General features: G+C 43.1%; 1 protein-coding gene across 1 annotated transcript in view; it reads left to right on the top strand.

Annotated features, from left to right (window-relative positions):
• Nucleotides 1-20,219, top strand: part of DRC11 (dynein regulatory complex subunit 11) — a gene marked incomplete at its 3' end in the record, with an annotated part of 147,095 nt that overhangs the window by 70,861 nt on the left and 56,015 nt on the right. Inside the window, exons 8-11 of the mRNA XM_080799646.1 lie at nt 3,736-3,867; nt 12,053-12,128; nt 18,810-18,916; nt 19,080-19,181. Coding sequence (XP_080655772.1) covers nt 3,736-3,867; nt 12,053-12,128; nt 18,810-18,916; nt 19,080-19,181 — 417 coding nt within the window. The remainder of the gene's footprint in view (nt 1-3,735; nt 3,868-12,052; nt 12,129-18,809; nt 18,917-19,079; nt 19,182-20,219) is intronic.

A 20,219-nucleotide genomic window follows, 5' to 3' on the forward strand; every position in this document is an offset into this window, starting at 1 on the left:
TGAGCAAAAGTCTTGAATAGATAATTCACAAAGGATCATATATGAATAGCTAATTAGCACATGAAAAGATGCTTGACATCATTAGTCTTAGGAAGATAAAACTTAAAACTGCAGTAAGACCATTTCATTCCCACTAGGATGGCCATAATCAAGAAGACAGACAGTAACAAAGTTTGAGGGTGTAGAGGAAAAGGAACACTCCTGTGGTGCTGGGAGGAATGCAAAATGGTACAGCTGCTTTGGGAAATGCTTGTCCATTTCTTAAAAGTTAAATATGAACGTACCAAATGAGCCATCAGTCCACTATTGATACTCTATCCAGGAGAAATGAAAATAGGTCCACACGAAGAAGTTTGTATGAGAATATAGGAGCATTGTTCATAATAGCCAAAAATTTGGAACAGCCTAAATATCAGGTGATGACTGGATAGGCAAACTGTGGTGCGTCTGGCAATAGAATGTTATTTAGATTTCCTACAAAAAAAGGAAACACCAATCGAGATTCGCTACAACATAGGTAGACTCAACCGTGATGCAGAGGGAAAGGAACCAGACCTAAGAGACCACACATTATACAATTCCATTCACAGGAAACGTCCAAACAAAATGAATAGAGGTGGGGAGGAGATTAGCAGGGGCCTGGCAAAGGAGGAAGGAAAAGGAAAGAGACTGACAGTGGACATGAGAAGTCATCCTAGGGTGATGGAGATGTTCCAAAACTGACTATGGTGATGGTTGCACGACTAGGTAAGTGTACTTAAAATGATTGACTCGGACCCTTGGAATGGATGGACGTAGGCCATGTAAAATATGTCTCAATAAAATTGTAATATATTATATTATTATAAAACAAAATGGATCTGGCCTTCAGACCCCACAGTTTGCCAAAAATATGGTGGCTTACTTAATAGAGCAATAAGTGCTCTTCTCACTTTGGGAGATTTTGCTGTAGCTAAAGTACATGAGCAAAACAAATTCAGCACTGGCATCTTAAAAAAAAAAAAAACCAAAACAATGACAACGACAGACCATTTCTTCAGCCATTCAGTTGGCAAACATAACATACTGTGTCACACTGTGTCAGAGCATATGGGGAAACTGGCACCCACCCGCATGGCTGGCAGAGGTGTGAATTGGCACAGCCCGATGGAGGCAGTTGGACAGTATTACAAATATACATACATATCCTTGATCCAGCACTTCTGCTTTTAGCAATTTATCCTGCCAATATGCTCATACACCTGCAAAATGGTATTTCCAGGCATTTATGTATGCAGCATTACTAGTAACAGCAGACGATTGGAAACAACCTAATTCCATCGGCAGGGGAAGGGCCAGATCGTCTACAGAACACCAGTAAAAACAGAGCAAGGAAGCTCTTTATGTACCACTAAGAAAGCCAGGGACATGAATAGGAGGAAAACGCACAACAGGGGCTGTGTGTACGAGACACTGACATTGGAACAAAATGACCCATCTATATTTACAGTGTGTATCTGGGTGTATATATGTACATATTTGTGTACTTTGGAAGATTTTGCTGGAGTTGAAAATCAAGAGCAAAACAAATTCAACATTGGCTAAAAAAGAGACAAATTCCAATCACATACCATTTTCAAACGTGTGATGGGGAACATAATACAGCAGTGTGTGTGTGTGTGTGTGTGTGTGTGCATGTGTATTTGCATATAGCTGTATAAAATGTCTCTGGAAGCAGATCCCGCTGGCTGGCTCACAGGATGGGAATGGAAGGTTTCCGGACTTGATCTTTTGTAAGTTTTGAATTGTGGACCATGTGAATGTATTTATCAAAGTATTAAATTAATAAACTAAGTGAGGAGATAGAGGAAGTAAATATACAATGGAGAAGGATTTACAAGATGCACTGAATTGTGTGTTCCACAAATAAGGATTCCTCCTCCTTGTAGCTGCTCAGTTTATACATCAGGTCCTTTTTCAAAAACTGTCTGTACATTTTCTGAAAGCTTCCAAACTTCCAAGGACCAAAAATATGCTCACGCTTCCTAAGTGCTCCAAACATAAAAGTTCTGAGCAACCACGATTTGGCTCCATGCGTTAACGTGAGCCTGATCCCCAAGGATAACAATGCCACTTGGACAAAGGACTTTTAATTCCACCTAAAGACACGCTTTTTATTACCAAATAATGTGCACAACACATACATCACCTCTTATGCTCCCCAGCACCATTATCCTGAGCCTCACCCCACCAAGAGCTTCATGGGAGCCTAGGGGATAGGTTGGCCTCTGGATAGTGGGAAGGGGGCACATGTCCAATGACTGTAGTGGTGGTGTTTTTTTTAAGTCCAGGTGGGACCAGAATATCCTGATTTGTTCATGGTAAATTGTCTTTTATACTCTTTAAAGTGTGAACTAAACTCCTAAGAATAGCATAGGTATAAATATCAAAAACATAATACTATAAAATAAACTTCAGCACTGTAGTAAATCATTAATAAGGCATAAACAAGTAGACTGGATCCCAGGAGGATGGTTTAGTACAATCTAGTAGACGTGAGTGATACTAGCCCTTTTGTTTAATTGCATACCTTGCTCTCCAGAGGTAACCACTGCACTGAATTTGGTGTTTGTCATTCCCTCGTATTTCTTTGTACTTTGCCTATGTGCATATATGTCCTGAAACTGTAGAGTGTTATTCTTTTATTTAACCATGTGCATTTTGTACAATAGAATAAACTTATGTATGTTGTTCAGCATCTTGCCTCTTTTCTTTCTACGTTGTGAAATTCATCCTGGTTAGCCCCTGTTTTAATCCCAGCTCAGCACTCACCTGCTGCATGTCCTTGGCCATGAGACTGACCTCTTTGTGCCCTGTTCTCTTATCGATAAAACAGACTGGTAACAGCTCGCATCCCTAGGCTGCATTTAGCAGTAAATGAGTTCATCTTTGTGCAGCTCTTAGAACCGTGCTTGGCTTATCATAAGACCAATGGTTGGAAGTACTGACCTGATTTTAAAAAATGAAACTAGGATACTAAGTCCCAGAGATGTTACGCCACTTACCTTGGTCACATGGCCAGCAACGTGTCCTAGGGTCTACACAGCCTCATGTCTCCCAGAAGTCGCTCTCTGCCACAGCAAGCGGGACCTCAGCAAACATCTGTTGTATAGAACAGATTATATCATTTTTTACAAACCCTTACTAATTCTCCAATCCGAGGTGAACTGAAAAGTGGGATTTTTGTCACTGTAGGAAATACAAATTAAATCACAGAGGAAAGAAACCAACTCTGAGAAGAGAGGCATGATCATTTATGGGAAGGCAAAGTAACTGCAAGAGCAATTATCAGGCAGAGTTCGGACAGGAAACTCAGGGCGTCCTGAACTCAGGGGAAGAGGTGTGGGGGTGGGGCCTGGCCCCCTGGCTGCAGCAGAGACCCTGAGGAAGCCGTGAGCTCCCTCATGTTCATGGGATCCCTGGTGACCAGAGCAGCTCTGAATTGGGGGGTGGGGGACTGGGTTCAGAAAGGTCCATCCTCCCACTCATCTGCCCCCTGCCCCAAGATCCGACTGCTGTCTCACTGATGAATCCAACCAGAGGCAGGCAGCAGCCAGTGATGTCCCCACAAAGGTCGACCTCAGACCCAGAGCAAGACAGAGAAGGAGCACAAATACTTCTTCCAGACAGGGAAAGCAGTCCTTGTCTTGATGGGGCTCCATGAAATCATGATGCTTATTTTTTGTTGCTTGCCAGGTTACTGAAGATATTATTGCAAACCAAAAAGAAGAGGAGAAAAACAAAAAGAAGAAAAAGAATAAGAAGGCCAAGAAACCCAAGAAACCTAAAAAAGAAAAGGAAAAGAAAGGAACAAAGGAAAAAAACAAGGTAAGGAATTTGGAATTTTAAAAGAAATTTTCTTTAAAGTGGCTTTTTTGCTTTGAACCAGTGACATGATCTCCAATCTCCTGAGACTGCAGTAGTTCATTTCCTAGGAAACTGTTCTACCAACTGTTTTTCAATTTTTTTTATGTTGTTTGATCACCAGTCATCATCCTCTCTATGACTTATAATAAATACCTATTAAGATAAAGGTGGTTTCAGTGTCTTTGATACTTTGTGTTATTCACATAAGTTATAGCTTTGAATTTTTATTCCTCAAAATAAATGATTCCCCCTCGTCTTTCCTCAAGGTAGAAACCAGGCGACCACTGCAAAGTCAAAATAATCCCTACTTTAACCAAAGTGTGTTTGTTCAAACTTTTTACTTCAGGTTGACATAGTGGTTGCATTTTATTGGAAGTTTTCATTTCTTACTACCCAAAAGAAATCAGATTTCAAACAGTGTCACTTTGGCCCATTCCTCGTGTTCCGGGAGGTGAGTTCAGGACGGAAATAGGATAGGCTGCTTTGTCAAGGACAAGTGATTGGACCAAGGAGTCAGAAATTGTGAGGAGGGGGAAAAGGAGGATGGTGGATACACAATGACAATACCCAAACTCCAGACCTTACAGGAAAAGAGAGTGATATTAATTGTGGACTTTTCATAGATGGCTTTTATGATATTGAGGTATATTCCCTCTATCTCTACCCTGTGGAGAGTTTTAATCAAGAAAGGATGCTGTACTTTCTCAAATGCTTTTTCTGCATCTGTTGAGAGGATCATATGGTTCTTGTCCTTTGTTTTATTTATGTGATGTATCACAATGATTGGTCTACAAATGTTGAAATCCCACTTGGTCGTGGTGAATAATCCTTCTAATGTACAATTGTATCCTATTGGCCAGTAGCTTGGTGAGAATTTTGGCATCCATGTTCATCAGGGATATTGGTCTGTAATTCTCCTTTTTGGTGGGCTCTTTGTCTGGTGTTGGGATCAAAGTAATGCTGGCCTCACAGAACAAGTTTGGAAGTTTTCCTTCCATTTCTGTTTTTTGAAATAACTTCAGAAAAATAAGTATTATTTCTCTAAATGTTTGGTAGAATTCCCCCTGGGAAGCCATCTGGCCCTGGTCTCTTGCCTGTTGGGAGATTTTTTTTTTTAATATTTTATTTATTCTTTTTTTTTTTAAGATCTTATGTATTTATTTGACAGACAAGTAGGCCGAGAAGCAGGCAGAGAGAGAGAGGAGGAGGCAGGCTCCCCGTTGAGCAGAAAGCCTGATTCGGGCTCGATCCTAGGACCCTGGGATCATGACCTGAGCCAAAGGCAGAGGCTTTGACCCACTGAGCCACCCAGCGCCCCTCGTTGGGAGATTTTTGATGACTGCTTCAGTTTCCTTGTTGGTTATGTGTCTGTACAGGTTTTCCATTTCTTTCTGTTTCAGTTTTGGTCATTTACAAGTTTCTGGGAATGCATCCATTTCTTCCAGATTGCCTCATCTTTTGGCATATAGTTGATCATAATATGTTCTTAAAATTGTTTGTGTTTCCTTGGTGTTGGTTGGTTGTGATCTCTCTTCTTTCATTCATAATTTTATTAATTTGGGTCTTTTCTCTTTTGTTTTTGGTAAGTCTGGCTGGAAGTTTATTGATATTGTTAGTTCTTTCAAAGAACCAGCTCCTAGTTTCATTAATCTGTTCTATTGTCCTTTTGGTTTCTATTTCATTGATTTCTGCTCTAATCGTTATTTCTCTTTTCCTGCTTGGTTTAGGCTTTATTTGCTGTTCTTTCTCCAGCTCCTTTAGGTGTAACCTTAGTTTGTGTATTTGAGACTTTTCTAATTTTTTGAGAAAGGCTTATATTGCTATGTGCTTCCTTCCTTTGCTGCATCCCAATGGTATTGAACAGCTGTGTCTTCATTTTCATTTGTTTTGATGGATTTTTTAGTTCTTTAATTTCCTTGTTGATCCATTCATTCCTTAAGAAGATGCTCTTTATCTTCCAAGTATTTGAGTTCCTTCCAAATTTCCCCTTGTGACTGAGTTCAAGTTTCAAAGCCTTGTAGTCTGAAAATATGCATGGAATAATCCCAGTCTTTTGGTACTAGTTGAGGCCTAATTTGTGCCAGTATGTGATCAATTCTGGAGAATGTTCCATGTGCACTTGAGAAGAATGTGTATTCTATTGCTTTAGGATGGAATGCTCTGTATATATCTGAAGTCTATCTGGTCCAGTGTGTCATTCAAAGCCCTTGTTGCCTTGTTGATCTTCTGCTTAGATGATCTATCCATTGCTGTGAGCAAGGTGTTAAAGTCCCCTATTATTATTGTGTTATTATCAATATGTTTCTTTAATTTTGTTATTAATTGGTTTATATATTTGGCTGCTCCCAAGTTAGGAGCATAAATATTTATAATTGTTAGATCTTCTTGTTGAATAGACTCTTTAAGTATGATATAGTGTGTCCCTCTATATCCCTTACTAAATTCTTTGATTTAAAGTCTAATTTTCTGATATAAGGATTGCTACCCCAGCTTTCTTTTGATGTCCATTAACAAGATAAATGGTTCTCCACCCCCTCATTTTCAATCTGGAGGTGTGTTTGGGTCTAAAATGAGTCACTTATCCATCGACAGATGAATGGATAAAGAAGATGTGGTATATATATATACAATGGAATATTACTCAGCTATCAGAAAGGATGAATACGTACCATTTACATCAATGCGGATGGATCTAGAGAGTATTATGCTAAGCAAAATAAGTCAATCAGAGAAAGACAATTATCATATAGTTTCACTTATATGTGGAATATGAGAAACACTGCAGAGGATCATAGGGGAAGGAAGGGAAAACTGAATGCGAAGTCAGCAGGCAGGGAGAAAAACCATGAGAGACTCTTAACTATAGGAAACAAACTGAGGGTTGCTGGAGGGAAGGGTTAAGGGGGATGAGGTCAGTGGGTGATGGGCATTGAGGAGAGCATGTGATGTGATGAGCACTGGGTGTTACAGGCAACTGATGAATTATTGAACTCTACACCTAAAACTTATGTTGTACTATAGGTTGGCTAATTGAATTTAAATTTTAAAAAATACCTGAACTCCACACAAATGCAACATTTTTCATTTATGAAAGACAACATTTTGTTAAAAATTCCTTGCATGACTGCAGCCACCCAGCTGGAGGCAAGTTGCCCCTTTTGCAAGGCTCATATTCTGCACCATGATCAGCAGAAATCATCCAACTGCCCCCATCTGTCTTTGTCCCTCTCCTTCACCGTGTTCCGTTGCTGTGAACAAAAGAAGAGAGACCTCTCACGACTCACAACCCACTCCACTGTAGTCCCCAACTCAGTCCCCCGCCGCTCATTATTTTGTGCTGACTCCTCACCTAATTCCTCCACAGGAATTGTTCCGAGTCTAAAGGAGCTGCTCCATGCAAAGTCACACCACCCACCCAGGCAGCTGCATCCAAGGATAGCCATGTTTGGGTACAAATACCCAGCCCCCACACTGGGACATCTCTGAAGCATTCTCCTAGCTCCTGGGCTCCCTGTGGGGTCAGCTGACATCTCACATCCAGTTGCATCACAACTCACTTGCATCAGCTTCTCTGCCCATTGCTGCTTCTCTCCCTCCATCCCTGTGGGTGGTGTTCCCAGTAAACCACCTGCACAGCCTCCATCTTAGTGTTTCCATGGAACCCATCCTACAAGACCACCTGTTGCCCTATTGCTCTGCTTGTGCCCCAAATCTTCTAACTTGTTGCAGGAAAAAATAAGAAGAGAGCTTACTTCTTAGTTAATTTTTAAAGCCCTCCTCTCACTCTGCAAGATAATTTTGAAGCTGTGCCAAAGAATAAGGACAATTGGAAGAATTTCAATTTTATTCTAAGCCTTCTCTTCCTCTAAATATGCATTAGGGAGTTTGACACTTGCTAATTAAAAATTCACTGTTAATGAAGCTTGTTCCATAAAAATTCTGAAATTATCGGCTATACAATCTGGTCTTTGTTGAGTGAAGGTATTTTATTAACTAGCTATTAAAGAGTCATTTAATGATGAACAGTTTAAGACAAAAAGAGAAGTTTGAGTACATCAGCATTTATGAAGTAGTTGCAAATGAAGGGCAAAATCCTTCACAGTTACTTAGAACTGAATTTATTCTTGATAGGTACACATCCACACAGTAACAACATGATCATAAATGGTAATCTTTAATGAAATCGATATATTTACATTATATTGCTACTCATATTTGAGGTCAGATTATCTCTTTTATTAACTCTTAAAAATCTTATTTTGGAATCAATCCCAAGGCGTCTAGGAGCATTCTCGAGACAAGCTATTCAAAATCTTTGTATGAGAATTGAAAAAGCATCTATTATTCATCCTGGGAAAGGGTAAGGTGGAGGAGAGAGGAAACTAATTTTGTTTAGCTTGCGTAACTGACTCACCCCTACTGTTTCACTGCAGCACAGCTGTGGGATTATCCGTCAGGTATTTTTATAAATTTGGTCATTTCTCAATCACTAGTCCATATATAGTCAGAAAACTTGGTAAAGACCTCCTATTAAAAACAAAAAACTGAGGATTATCTGAATATTTCCACTCACCTCCATAAATGGAAAATAGACTCTTTTCAAAATATCATAGGAGTACAACTTTCGTCAGTCCACAAGATGGCTACAAATGAGCCTAAGTGGCCCCAGAGGGGCTGTTGACATGGGTCTGGTGGTAGGTAGATCTGAAGACTGGACAGGGACCAGGAACTACAGGAAGGATTCCAGGCAATTGCTGAACCAGAGAACCAGAAAGCAACTTCAGAGCAAGGATGACAGACTCTAGGGAGGGAGTGTGATATGGGGCTGGGAAAGCTTGGAACAGCCATGGTTGTTATGGAAGAACCTGCTGGAGGAGACAAGAGTCATCCCAGGGGTAGTGACTTGAGCAAACCTGAGTTGTGTGAGTTGTAGTCTAAGGTTTGTGGTTTGTGGCTATGGTTGGGATGGCCTGTGGGTGAGGGAGTAACCAAGACAGGGAAACCATTAGGTCCAGGCTTAGATGGGAAGCAGGGTTAGTACAAGTCTATGTCTCACCCAAGGACAAGTGTGGGCCAGCGGCCAAAGCCCCTCAGAAGTTTGCATCCACGCATATGGGAGGATGCATTTAAAGCCAAACATCATTCATGAGGTTGAGAGCAAAGCAAGTGAGTTCTGTTCACCTTGTTGATTTTTTCTGAAAATAATGAAGAAGGAAAGGTACATCCAGCTAGTGGTATGAACATCTGGGCTCATAGGGAACAGCAGAGTAACACTCTTCTCTAGTCACAAAGACCCATGGTCATGCTTTTATGACTTCACCTCCCACCTCAACCCCTTCCTAGGGTCACCTCCATCTGAATAAATGTGTCTTGGAGTGATCTGCCCAAAACCTCTCTCCCTCTGACCCTAGTGCAGCAGGAGAGAGCTCCCCTTAGACACTCTGTTATTCAGGACTCAGGATTAATGAGTGTCCCTATAGAATCTTGAGACATTTGAGCCTGAAGGTAACTGGAAGGAAGTTTAAGGGTGAGAACTTGTAGGTTTCAGTGTCCCTGCTTTGATTTACAATTTACTGTGGGGCTGACAGTAGGAGAAAAGAGAGGGTCAAAGTAAAATAAAATAAAGTATAGTAAAATAACTATGGGGTGCCTGGGTGGCTCAGTCAGTTGGGCATCTGACTCTTGATTTCAGCTCAGGTCATAATCTCAAGGTCACAAAATTGAGCCCCGGGTCAGGCTCTGCACTCAGGGAAGTCTGCTTAAGATCCTCTCTCTCCCTCTCTCACTGCCCCCCTTCCCTTCCACCCAGCTCACATGCATTTGCTCTCTCTGTACAAAAATTAAAATAAAATCAAATAAAATAACAGTGGCTGGTAGTCTTACATTCATTTGACCATTTCAACAAAAAACTTTGCGAGCAATTTAACATTGGAAGCATGAAAGTCTTCAGTTTCATGTCCAGATCCATCCAATGACCCTGTATACAGAGATGCTGAAGGACAGAAGCCAAGAGATTGGTCTAGGGGTTTTCATCTTCAGAGCTAATAAAGGGAAAACATAAAAGCACCGTAAACACCTTCAACGATGGGCTTTACAAGAATTAATCTTTTCACCCCTAGACAAGAAAAGGAATGTCTATCTTGTACCTTATACAAAAATTAACTCAACAAGGATCATAGACTCACATGTAAAACCATAAAACCTTCAGGTAGAAAAAGGAGGAAAAATATCTTCAGGATGTAGGGCTCTGCACACAGTTCTTCAACTTGACAACCAAAAGTGTAAATAGAAGTGAAAGATTGATAAATTGGACATCATTGTAATAAAAGAAAACTTTAGCTCTGGGAAGAGGATGAAAAGACAATCTACAAACTGGGAGAAAATGTTTGCAAGCTATAGATCTAGCAAAGGGACTTGCATCCAGAATATATAAAGAATTCTCAAAATTCAACAACAACAAAAAATTGTCTTTCTTTTGGATCTTTAGTTTGCTAACCATCTCTAAAACTGTTAAGGATCGCAGGTAAGGAGATCTGTGTTAAGACTATGTGATAGAGGGGAATGCTAGTGTCAGGAGGACATTCTCTGCAAACCAATAGCCATCTTTGCAAATGTGCTTTCAGTATCAAAGTTAACGCCTAACAAGTCAGCTATGTGGACCTCTCGTTGGCTTCAGGAGCCAGAAAAGGAGCACTGTGCAATCCACCCTTACAATCCGTTTCTCTTTGTTATTTTTCAAGCCATATGTTAAACCATTTGGAACTATTTTAAATGAATTTTACCTGGCCAGAACATAAGATCATGTGAATACGGAAGAGTCCTCTACATTCTAACTTCATACTGAATCCTGGGAAGAGCCTAGCACCCACATATAGCATCGTTAGCTTTAAAAGCTTCTGTTTGTCCATGGGGCCACCCAGCCTTTCTGTGATCCCAGTGCCCCTTCTCCAGCAGCCTGGCCCAAGGAGGTGCTCCACACTGAACCACTGAGCCAACCACGCTCTTATAGTATTTTAGGGGACTTCAAACGAAACTTTGTACTACTTCACAAAGATGGAGATGTGAGTGTTGTAAATTTCCAGATGCTGTTATCAGGAATAAGGATGTCATCATGGAAACATCCGTACTGAGCATCTTCTGTGTCCACTGAGGGGCAGCGAGAGGGGAAGATAAGAGGAAGTGAGAAGCTGCTGATCTCCAGAGGAGACAGACACCCTTAACCTAGGAAACAGAGAACCCAAGGATAGACTGCCTGAAATTGTATGTAAAGTTTTATGTGCAAATGCATTCCTCTGGGAAGAAAGTATGTGAGTTTTCTTTACGTTTCCTTCTATCTGAAATGTTCGAAAACCACTACTTCCAGAAAGGAGCAGCACTCCAAATTCCGAAAAGGCATGAGTAACTTTTTTTTGTTTTTAGTAGCTTTGATTCTTAATCTCAATGAATGGAGAGAAAAGTGTGAGCAGAGAAGTAAAATGACATTCTAAATGCAAGCTTGAAAACAGGAGGCTTTGTTTGTTTTTTGCAACGAGCTATCACTTTTTTTGATGCATTTTTATTTTAAAATATAGTTAATAGTAATGAGAGCTCCTGGGCCGATTTCACTTCTGGATCTGGAAATGAAGTATAATTTCACTCCTAGTTGAGTGGGAGATGATCAGCCTCTTCCAAATCACAGTAATCCCACCCCCACCCCAAGGACACAGACCCTAAGGGAACCATCAGATTATCTGAAAGCCACTGAGTGACCAATCTGACATTTGAACTTACAAGCTGCTGGAGGGCAGCGGGAGGACTCAAGCTGGGAATCAGCTTTCAGAGCAAAGAAAGAACCAGAACATCAGACAACAGACCAGACTCAGGGCTTGGGGTACCCTGGGAGAGGTGACTGAAATAGGGGCACCTCAGTGAGCCTGCAGGCGGAGTTAAGTTTCTAGAACCATCAATGCCCTGGTTGGTGGACACCACACTCCCTGCTCAGACTGGCCAGCAGGGAAACTGCCCAGGGGGTGGGCAAGTTCATAAACCAGGAAAGAGCCTGTGTGTCTTACGATAGCCCTGTCGTCAGGATGTTCGCCGTGTACTGTCTCGTCCGAACAGATGCGGTAGCCCTGTAATTAACAGAAATCTCATTCTTCTTCAACAGGAAGAAGATGAGGGCTGGAAAATGTCACCAAGTGTTTTCCTTCCCACGATGGAGGAAGGAAATAACGTGTACAAAGGTTGGTTTAGAAGACCATGCAGGCCCCCCGGGGAGTTGCCCCGCCCGCCCAGCATGACCCCTGGCCCCACACCCAACCCGTGAGGGCCAGAATTAGGTGCTCAGTAGGGAGAGGCTGAAAACACGAAGCTCATGGCCCAGACCTTCTGTCCATCTCTATTTTAAAATTCCTTTGAGTCGCCTAAAGGCATAGGGTTGGTAAAAGGACCAGATATGAATAGTACGAGAACACAATCGAACCCTCCATTCTGTTTTCAAACTGTAGGACTTCAGCTGAACATTCTCTTGCTGGGAATGAAAGGAGTTGGCCTAGATTGTTTAAATTAAGAAAATCAATACCAGATGTACAATAAGATATTCTAATCCTGTCAGACAAAGACAGGTGCCCGCAGACTACACAGAGTTCTTTTGTCCATTGTTCAGCGTAATTAGCATAGTAGCTAGGATGTGAGGGGAGCTGCAAGTGTAGGAATTGGTCTTTCAGACATTTCTATTACAGTTTACAGCTCCTCTGACTTCACTCCACCCTCAGGATGAATCTCAACACTGAATGACGGGCCACGATGACCCCGGGCATTGGTCTTCTTTGGTAATTGCTAAAAAATGCAATAGGAACATGGAGTAGAATATTTCCAAACGTCAGTCACACATGGGCTTCCTCCCTGACTCTGGTCTTATCTGGACAGCACTGGTACTGTTAATTACTTAACATATTTTTTCATTGACTCATGGTTTTTACCCCAATAAACTGAGCTTCACCCTTAGCCACAAGATCCATGTCGTTTCAGGTCTGAGATGCTAGTTGTATGAAAGAAAAACATCCATGCTCCACCTGAAATTCTTTCACTTTCCACTAATGGCGAGTGTCCCACCCCGCACGCGGTGGGGGGTGTGGGGGAACAGGGGACATCACCAGGACTGGCAGCTGTTTTAACTGGGGAGGAAGGAGGTCAAAGCAGTAACCTCACGTTATTAGATACCCAAAGCTTTGTGTTTTCCATGCTCATCTCATTTGATCTTCACGACAATGGCAAGAACTGACCCAGTGACCCCTCTATTGGCAGGTACTGTTAGAACACATGCTGCCACTCAAGTCTGAAAAGTCGAATCTTTTTTTAACATTTTATTTAAATTCAAGTTAGTTAGCATATAGTGTATTATTAATTTCGGGGATAGAGTTTAGGGATTCATCAGTTGCACCCTTGCTCATCACATCACGTGTCCTCCTTAATACCCAACCCCCAGTGACTCCATCCCCCCACCCACCTCCCCTCTAGCCACCCTCAGTTTGTTCTCTGTGGTTAAGAGTCTCTTATAGTTCTTCTCCTTCTCTGGTTTCGTCTTATTTTATTTTTCCCTCCTTTCCCCTATGTTCATCTGTTTTGTTTCTTAAATTCCACATGTGAGTGAGATCATGTGGTATTTGTCTTTCTCCAACTGACTTATTCTGCTCAGCATAACACCCTCTAATTCCATCCACATTACTGCCAATGGTAAGAGTTCATCCTTTTTGATGGCTGAGTAATACTCCATCATATATCTATACTACATCTTCTTTATCCATTTGATGGACATTGGGCTCTTTCTATAGCTTAGCAACTGTGGACCTTGCTGCTATGAACATTGGGGTACAGGGGCCTCAAATCATTATAAAGCAATCACTATCAGACATATTCACACCCTTATGTCTTCGTCTTCATTCAACAACCTCTGTGTCCAGTGTGCCAGGTGCAAGGCAACCATGGAGATACAAAGATGGCGCCCACCATCAACCTATCACAACATACAGGGTATGGCAGATGTGGATGGGATGGGACAGGGGCACAAGTTGAGTGGCTTGTGCAAATTAGGCTGGCAGCAACAACACCCAAGGGTCAGCTAGGAGCCACATGCATCCCGCGGCAAGGTCACCGGTATGCCATGGATGCCACCAGAACCCAGGTGTGTTTGCAACATGACCAACCTCTTGTTCACACGCTTTATGCCACATTTCTTTTGCTCCTTACCAACACCCTCATAGCTCCATATGCTACACATCAATCACCAACTTCCAAGGTCGTTGTTTGCACCTTCTAACACATCAGGTCACTGGCCTGTTCATGTTCTGTTGAAGTCCTCCCTCGGGCAACAGTTTTGCTCAGTGTGTGGAGGGCCTGGCTCCCTCTGAGATAACTATCAGGAGAGAATAAGGGGAAAGACAGGAAGGTGAGAGACAGCCAGGCCTTCCTCTGCCATTATAGGAAGTCAGGGGCTCCCATCTCAAACTCATAAATCAAGAAGTAGCAGTGTGAGCACGTGACAAGGGTATAACAACAGAGACACAGCTCAGAGAGTTCTCAGAAAGCTAGACTGCTTCACACTGCCCTCCCACCCTCTTCTTGTGGGCTCCATGCTCTTCCACCAGCAAGCTAGTCAGTCCCACCTCAGAGACCTGGTGCTGTCCATTCCCCTTGCCTGGAATGCTAGTCCCTGCAGGCCTTCCCCAAGACCTTTGTGGGCTGTCTCCAGCCTCACCCTGTGCCCACCCTGCTTTACTCACCTCCATCTGATGGGGATGGGGGTGTTCCTTGCTTCCCCATGGGGAGGGACGTGGTCCCAGACAACAAGGCCCCCCACTGTCTGCCTACTCTGCGAACAGTGCCTGCTCCACAATCAGACTCCATCAAGTCATGAATTAAACTTATGCATACATCAGATTTGCAGATAAATCTGAAATTATTCCTCACAATTTTAAATGAATAAATGAATGAAAACAGGAATGAATGCCTTTGGGCAATTTCTCTGGAAGGTTGAATTAGACAGTTTTTTGTTATAATCCCTTCCATATTATCAGACTCAGTCTAAAACAATGTGCGTGTATTATTTTGATAAAAGCAAAAATTAACTTGGGGGAAATCTGACGTTCCCGTGGGAAACCAAGGCTTGCGACCTGCTGACCCACTCGGGAAAGCTCTTGAGACTTTCCACACCGTTTGTGTAATATGTTTCCATTACGCTGTTTGTAGAATATCTGTTTCCATTAAGGCTTTAAAAAAAGACAGGCTGTGGTCACTTGGGAGCAGGAAGCGTGAAGGACCATTTTCCTAGTTGGGTTTGTGGCGTTTCCTGTGCTATCTGCCAGGTCTCTGGTCTTTTAAAGAAATTAAATGTCTTCATCTAGAAATCTTTTCTCAAAAATCAAAGGTTTTCCTTTTCAAACAAGACATTAGCATTTTAATCACCCCCCTACGTGAGAAACTGCCCTGGCCAGCTTTTCACACTCTGGGGATGAAAGCTCCTGGGGCAGTTGTTAGTGCTTTGAGGACCCTGAAAAGCTTCCTGCATTTGTAAATGTCCATGAAATTCTTGAAGGGATTGAGAGGTGCCCTGTGCCGAAGTGTCATGAGAAAAGCAAAATTTCCGCGCAAAACCAGGACCATTCCAAAGGGCGGTCGAGGTAAAATCAGCAAAGGCCACTAAGTACCTCTTTATTCGCAAGACACAGTTACAACCGCAGAATGAGAATTTGCTGCGAGGTGCTTTTACATAAATAATTGCCTCGTGTTCCTTCCTGTTCAATAGTCTGCGTCCCTTTCTTTAGGAAATGCACCACTTCCAGATTTTAGCAAGTCTGTCTAGTGAGAAATCAAAGTAGCTTCCTCGCCTCAGCAAAGCAATCTTGCTTTAAAAATATCTTAATAGAAACAGGTGAGCTTTGCTGTGGGAGATTTAATGATCGTGTAAGGGGGACATCTGGGAAACAAGAGTTACTGGTAAATAGCATGTTTTAACACGTTTAAACCCTTCATAGTGTTTTCAAGGGGGAAGAGCTTACAATTTCAAACACAGAAGAAAAATCATAGTTTTCATACATTTTAAAGTTTTCCACAATTTAAGTTCATGTGCATTTCAGAAAAGGCACTCTGAAAGGACAGTTACCTTCAAATAAGGGAAACGTAAACTACTTAGTTCTTCATTAAGTGAACACGCACCTTACCGACCAACCACAAAATCCACCTGCTAGGGGATTCAGAGCCAAGAATAAACTGAATTAATGACTTAAAACATATTTTACATCAATGGGCTGACATAGGCAATTTATGCAATGCAGTATTTTTCATTACCTGACTGTAAAACACGGGATGGGCTTCTCTAGCTGGCACTCAGTCACAGGAGTGATTATTTAAAATAATAAAAATTCAGCTCCTAGCTTTCTAGCAATTTCCTGTGTGCCCACTCCTGTCAGAAGTGGCCTCCATCCCGTCTGTTTTGGGTCTTCTCCCTCTTGGTCTTCATGGAGATGTGAACTCTCTTCCAGGCTGGTCACCTGCCCCTCCCAGGTGATGACATCCTCACCTCTGGGGTCATCCACAGAGGCAGCCATCTAGGAGACAGGTGCCAAACCCAGTCCCAGCCCCATCATCCCTTGCCATCATCTCTGCCACAAAGACAGGGCCACCTGTCACGTGGCCACCCCAATGGGGAAAGACACATGGGTGAATAGACTTTATGAAAATTGTACCATGTTTGTCACTTAGTTCCTGTCTATTTCTTGTAAGTCTACAGTAGCCACCCCAGAAGAAACTGGGTCCTTTCATCATCCTCATTTTCCAAAATCTGTCCCCCTAGATTTGCATCACCATAGGCTGTGACGATGGCAGAGACCCTGACTAGTGCAGCAACTGGCAGAGCACTGCCCAGCCACTACCCCCACCCCGCCCTTGATTCTCTGACAGGAAGCCGAGGGAGGCTGAGAGCCCTCACTGGACCCGAATTCCAAATAGGCTCCTTTCTGGCCAACACTCTGTTCCACAGGACGGCTGGGAGTGAGGTGGGCCTGCCTGACCTGTGTGTGGTAACACCTTGTGGTGACCATTTCCATTTCTGGAAATTTCCATGCCAGCCACCAGGAACATTATAGGGTCTTCAGCCTGGGGCTTCCACACTTTTGGAGAACTGGAGCTGCATTTCAACGGCCCATCATCCTATAGTTTTCCGGTCCACAGGGTCCTGACTGATGACCTTGAGATGGCACATTCACTGGTCCTCAGGTACCCATTACCTCCTTTTTGTTGACAAGAAAATGTCTGCTCTGGGCACAGCTGTCCTGCAGAGCCCCCTCCCCCTCAGGAAGTAGGAATTGTCAATCAGGGGGATGAAGACCATAAGACCAAAGCAGATAACCAGTAGGACAGGGGTTCCACCTGACCCCAAGCGTGGGCTGCATCCCTGGGCAGGTATCAGATAGCCAAAGCCCTTGGGACAATTTTTTGTGCCCATTGGCCAACCTTGAGTCATGCATCAGAATCTATGCTGACCATCTCTCCAGGATCTGCAACTTTTCCTGGGTCACGCCACATCTTGTCCTTTCTTTGGTCTCTGGTCTCTTTTGCTGACCCCAGACCCCTGTGATTGATTTGCAGATTTGACCCTCCCTACTCATTTGTTTGCCCAGGTGTCTCTCTAAGTACCTTCTCCATTCTGTCTTCATGGTTGACACCACTTGCTCTCCAGAGCACCCAGACATATGTTTCTGTCTGTGACTATGACTGTCCCTCCCTTCTCAGTCAGCTGCATCGGGGGACACACTCCCGGCCAGTCTCAGGATCACTCTGCTATGCCCATAGGGAAGGTCCTGGTTGAGAAACCTTTGCCTATTCATTCACATGCTCAATGCCATCCAGCCCTGCACTGTCCCCCTTCTTCCCAAGTGGAGCCATCATCAGACAGGTGGGGGGAGGCCTCTGTCCGGTCCCTGTGACCCTCCATTGCCTCCCCAACTTGAAGAGCATCATTGTCCTAAGGATGAGCTCCCAGTGGTGTAGCCAAGCTGGGTGGTGATTGCAGGTTGAGTTCTGGCAAGTTTCCATCACATTCTGAACACACATTCTGGGAAAAGATCTCATTTCCCAGACTGACAAGTCTCTTTTTCCATAGGACACCACCCCATGTCCCAGTGCCAGGATCCAGCTGAGCTGTACCTTGGCACACATTTGGAATTCCCCCCCTGAGAAATGAGCTATAGTTCAATTTTTTCCAGTGATACAAAATTATCCTTATTTCCTCTAAGGTCATATTTGTCTAACCATCCTCTTCACTGCCAGGGCCAGGCAAAAGGGAAATGCAAAACATGTATGATTTCAAACACATCCAAAAAGTAATTTAAAAATATAGCTGTCCGGGGGAAGTCATGGGTGCTTGTATGTTCAGTGTTGTCTTTTAACAAGGGGCTGGGGTCAGTTGCTGAGGGATTCAGCTAGCAATAAAACCTTCCACATTTAGTGAATTGTTTGAAAACTGAAAGTAATATGAAACATATTACAAAAATAGTCATCCCACATCTGTCTAATTATATAATCCCACGATTAATGTATTATTTTTTACATGGCTATAATCATTAGAAGAATACTACTTGTATCATACTTTTTATTTCATGTTTATTTTCATGTTAGCAGTTTTGTTCTTCATTTTTTTAGATATTATACAAGTACATTTTCCCATTTGGGAAGTTGGTGGGGGGAGGAAGCACATGGGTGTCATCACTCTGCCATCAATAATCGCTTGAGTATTTAATCTGAACTTACATTCTGTGCAATAGAATAGAATATTAGACTTGTGTTTTTTATTGCAATCATAGTTTTTGTTCATCCTCATCTTGAAAAAAAATAATCATTTTCCTTTTCCTGATCCTTCCGGACCACAGACCTGTGGAAGAATAAAGATGAGTCGTGGAATTTCCCCCAGAACTATGACCCGGAACTGATCAAACAGGAGAAACGGAAGGAACTGGAGTCAGAGATCAGAGTGCAGGTAACACCACACTTTGCACAGACAGTCATCAGCAGCCACCATTGGGCTTCTTCACCATTTCCCATCCACGACCGACCCAGAGCTTCAGCTATTTTTAAGCTTCACAAAGAAAACACGAGACACACAAAGTCACTCAAAAGTGGTGTGTTTTGTACTCATCTAGGTGGATGAGCTAATGCGACAGGAACTAAAAAACTTGAAACTGGCTGTGGACAGAGAAAAGGAGTATCCCGTCAAAGCAGGAAAGAAGAAAGGAGGTAAAAAGGTGAGTAGCAAGTAAGCATGGGAGGGATGAGGGAGATGCAGATTTGAATCACGAGCAGGAGCGCCACCCGGGCGCCTGGTGCTGAGTCCGGGGTGCTGCCTGGCACACCGGCCCGACCCAGGCTGCTGCGCAGGGAAACACCTTCCTTGGAGGGACGTGCATTGTTCCACCATGCAGTCCTCAGGGACATGGGTTTATAAACGGGAGACATCCAACAGTCTGAGAGTAACCTGCCCCACGCGTCCTCACTGCAGATTCGCATTACCCAGGTCCCGCAGATCGGATGAGGACCATCAGGGGAGCCAGTGATGTGCCCGAATGTCTGCCCCTCTCTCCCTGTGGGAAGATCTGTAAGGGCCGCCCATGGCAATGAGCCAGTTCTTTGTGAGTAATGGTTCAGATGAATTGAATTTTAAATTGCCACCAATCTCTCTCACAGTGTTTTGGAGTAGCCAATTAGATCCCAATATTCAAAGTTCATTTACTGGGCTCTGTGAGAGAATAGAAAATATATAGATCCCTGCCTCCAGTTCCTGGCACAGAGCTCCCGAATCTCTTGTAAATCCTTACATCATGAGAGCACTTGGAGCATATCTGGGTGGGCTCCTGGATGGCTCTTGTCTAGGGCCCAGTCACCAGGAAGACGAAAGCATGATTATTAGAAGCTTAGAATTTTCAGCCCTACTCCCCATCCTCCAGCAAGGGGAGAAGGGCTGGAAAGGGGGTTAATAACTGATTGTGCCTGTGTGAGGAAGCCTCCATGAAATCCTGATAATGTCAGGAGGGTGAACACATGCATGAACAAGGAAGCAGATTGTCCCGACTCCACGGGGACAGAAGCTCCTGCACTCAGGACTCTCCCAGAACTCGCCCAAAGTACCACTCTGTCTGGCTGTTGTCTGTAACCTTTATCACATCCTTTAATAAACTGGTAAACATGAAGTGTTTCCCTCAGTTCTGTGAAACACTGTAACAAAGTAATTGAACTCAAAGAAGGGGTCATGGGAACCTCAGGTTTACAACCACTGGGTCAGAAAC

Source organism: Martes martes (genome assembly GCF_963455335.1).
Source record: "Martes martes genome assembly, chromosome: 3".
NCBI lineage: Eukaryota > Metazoa > Chordata > Mammalia > Carnivora > Mustelidae > Martes > Martes martes.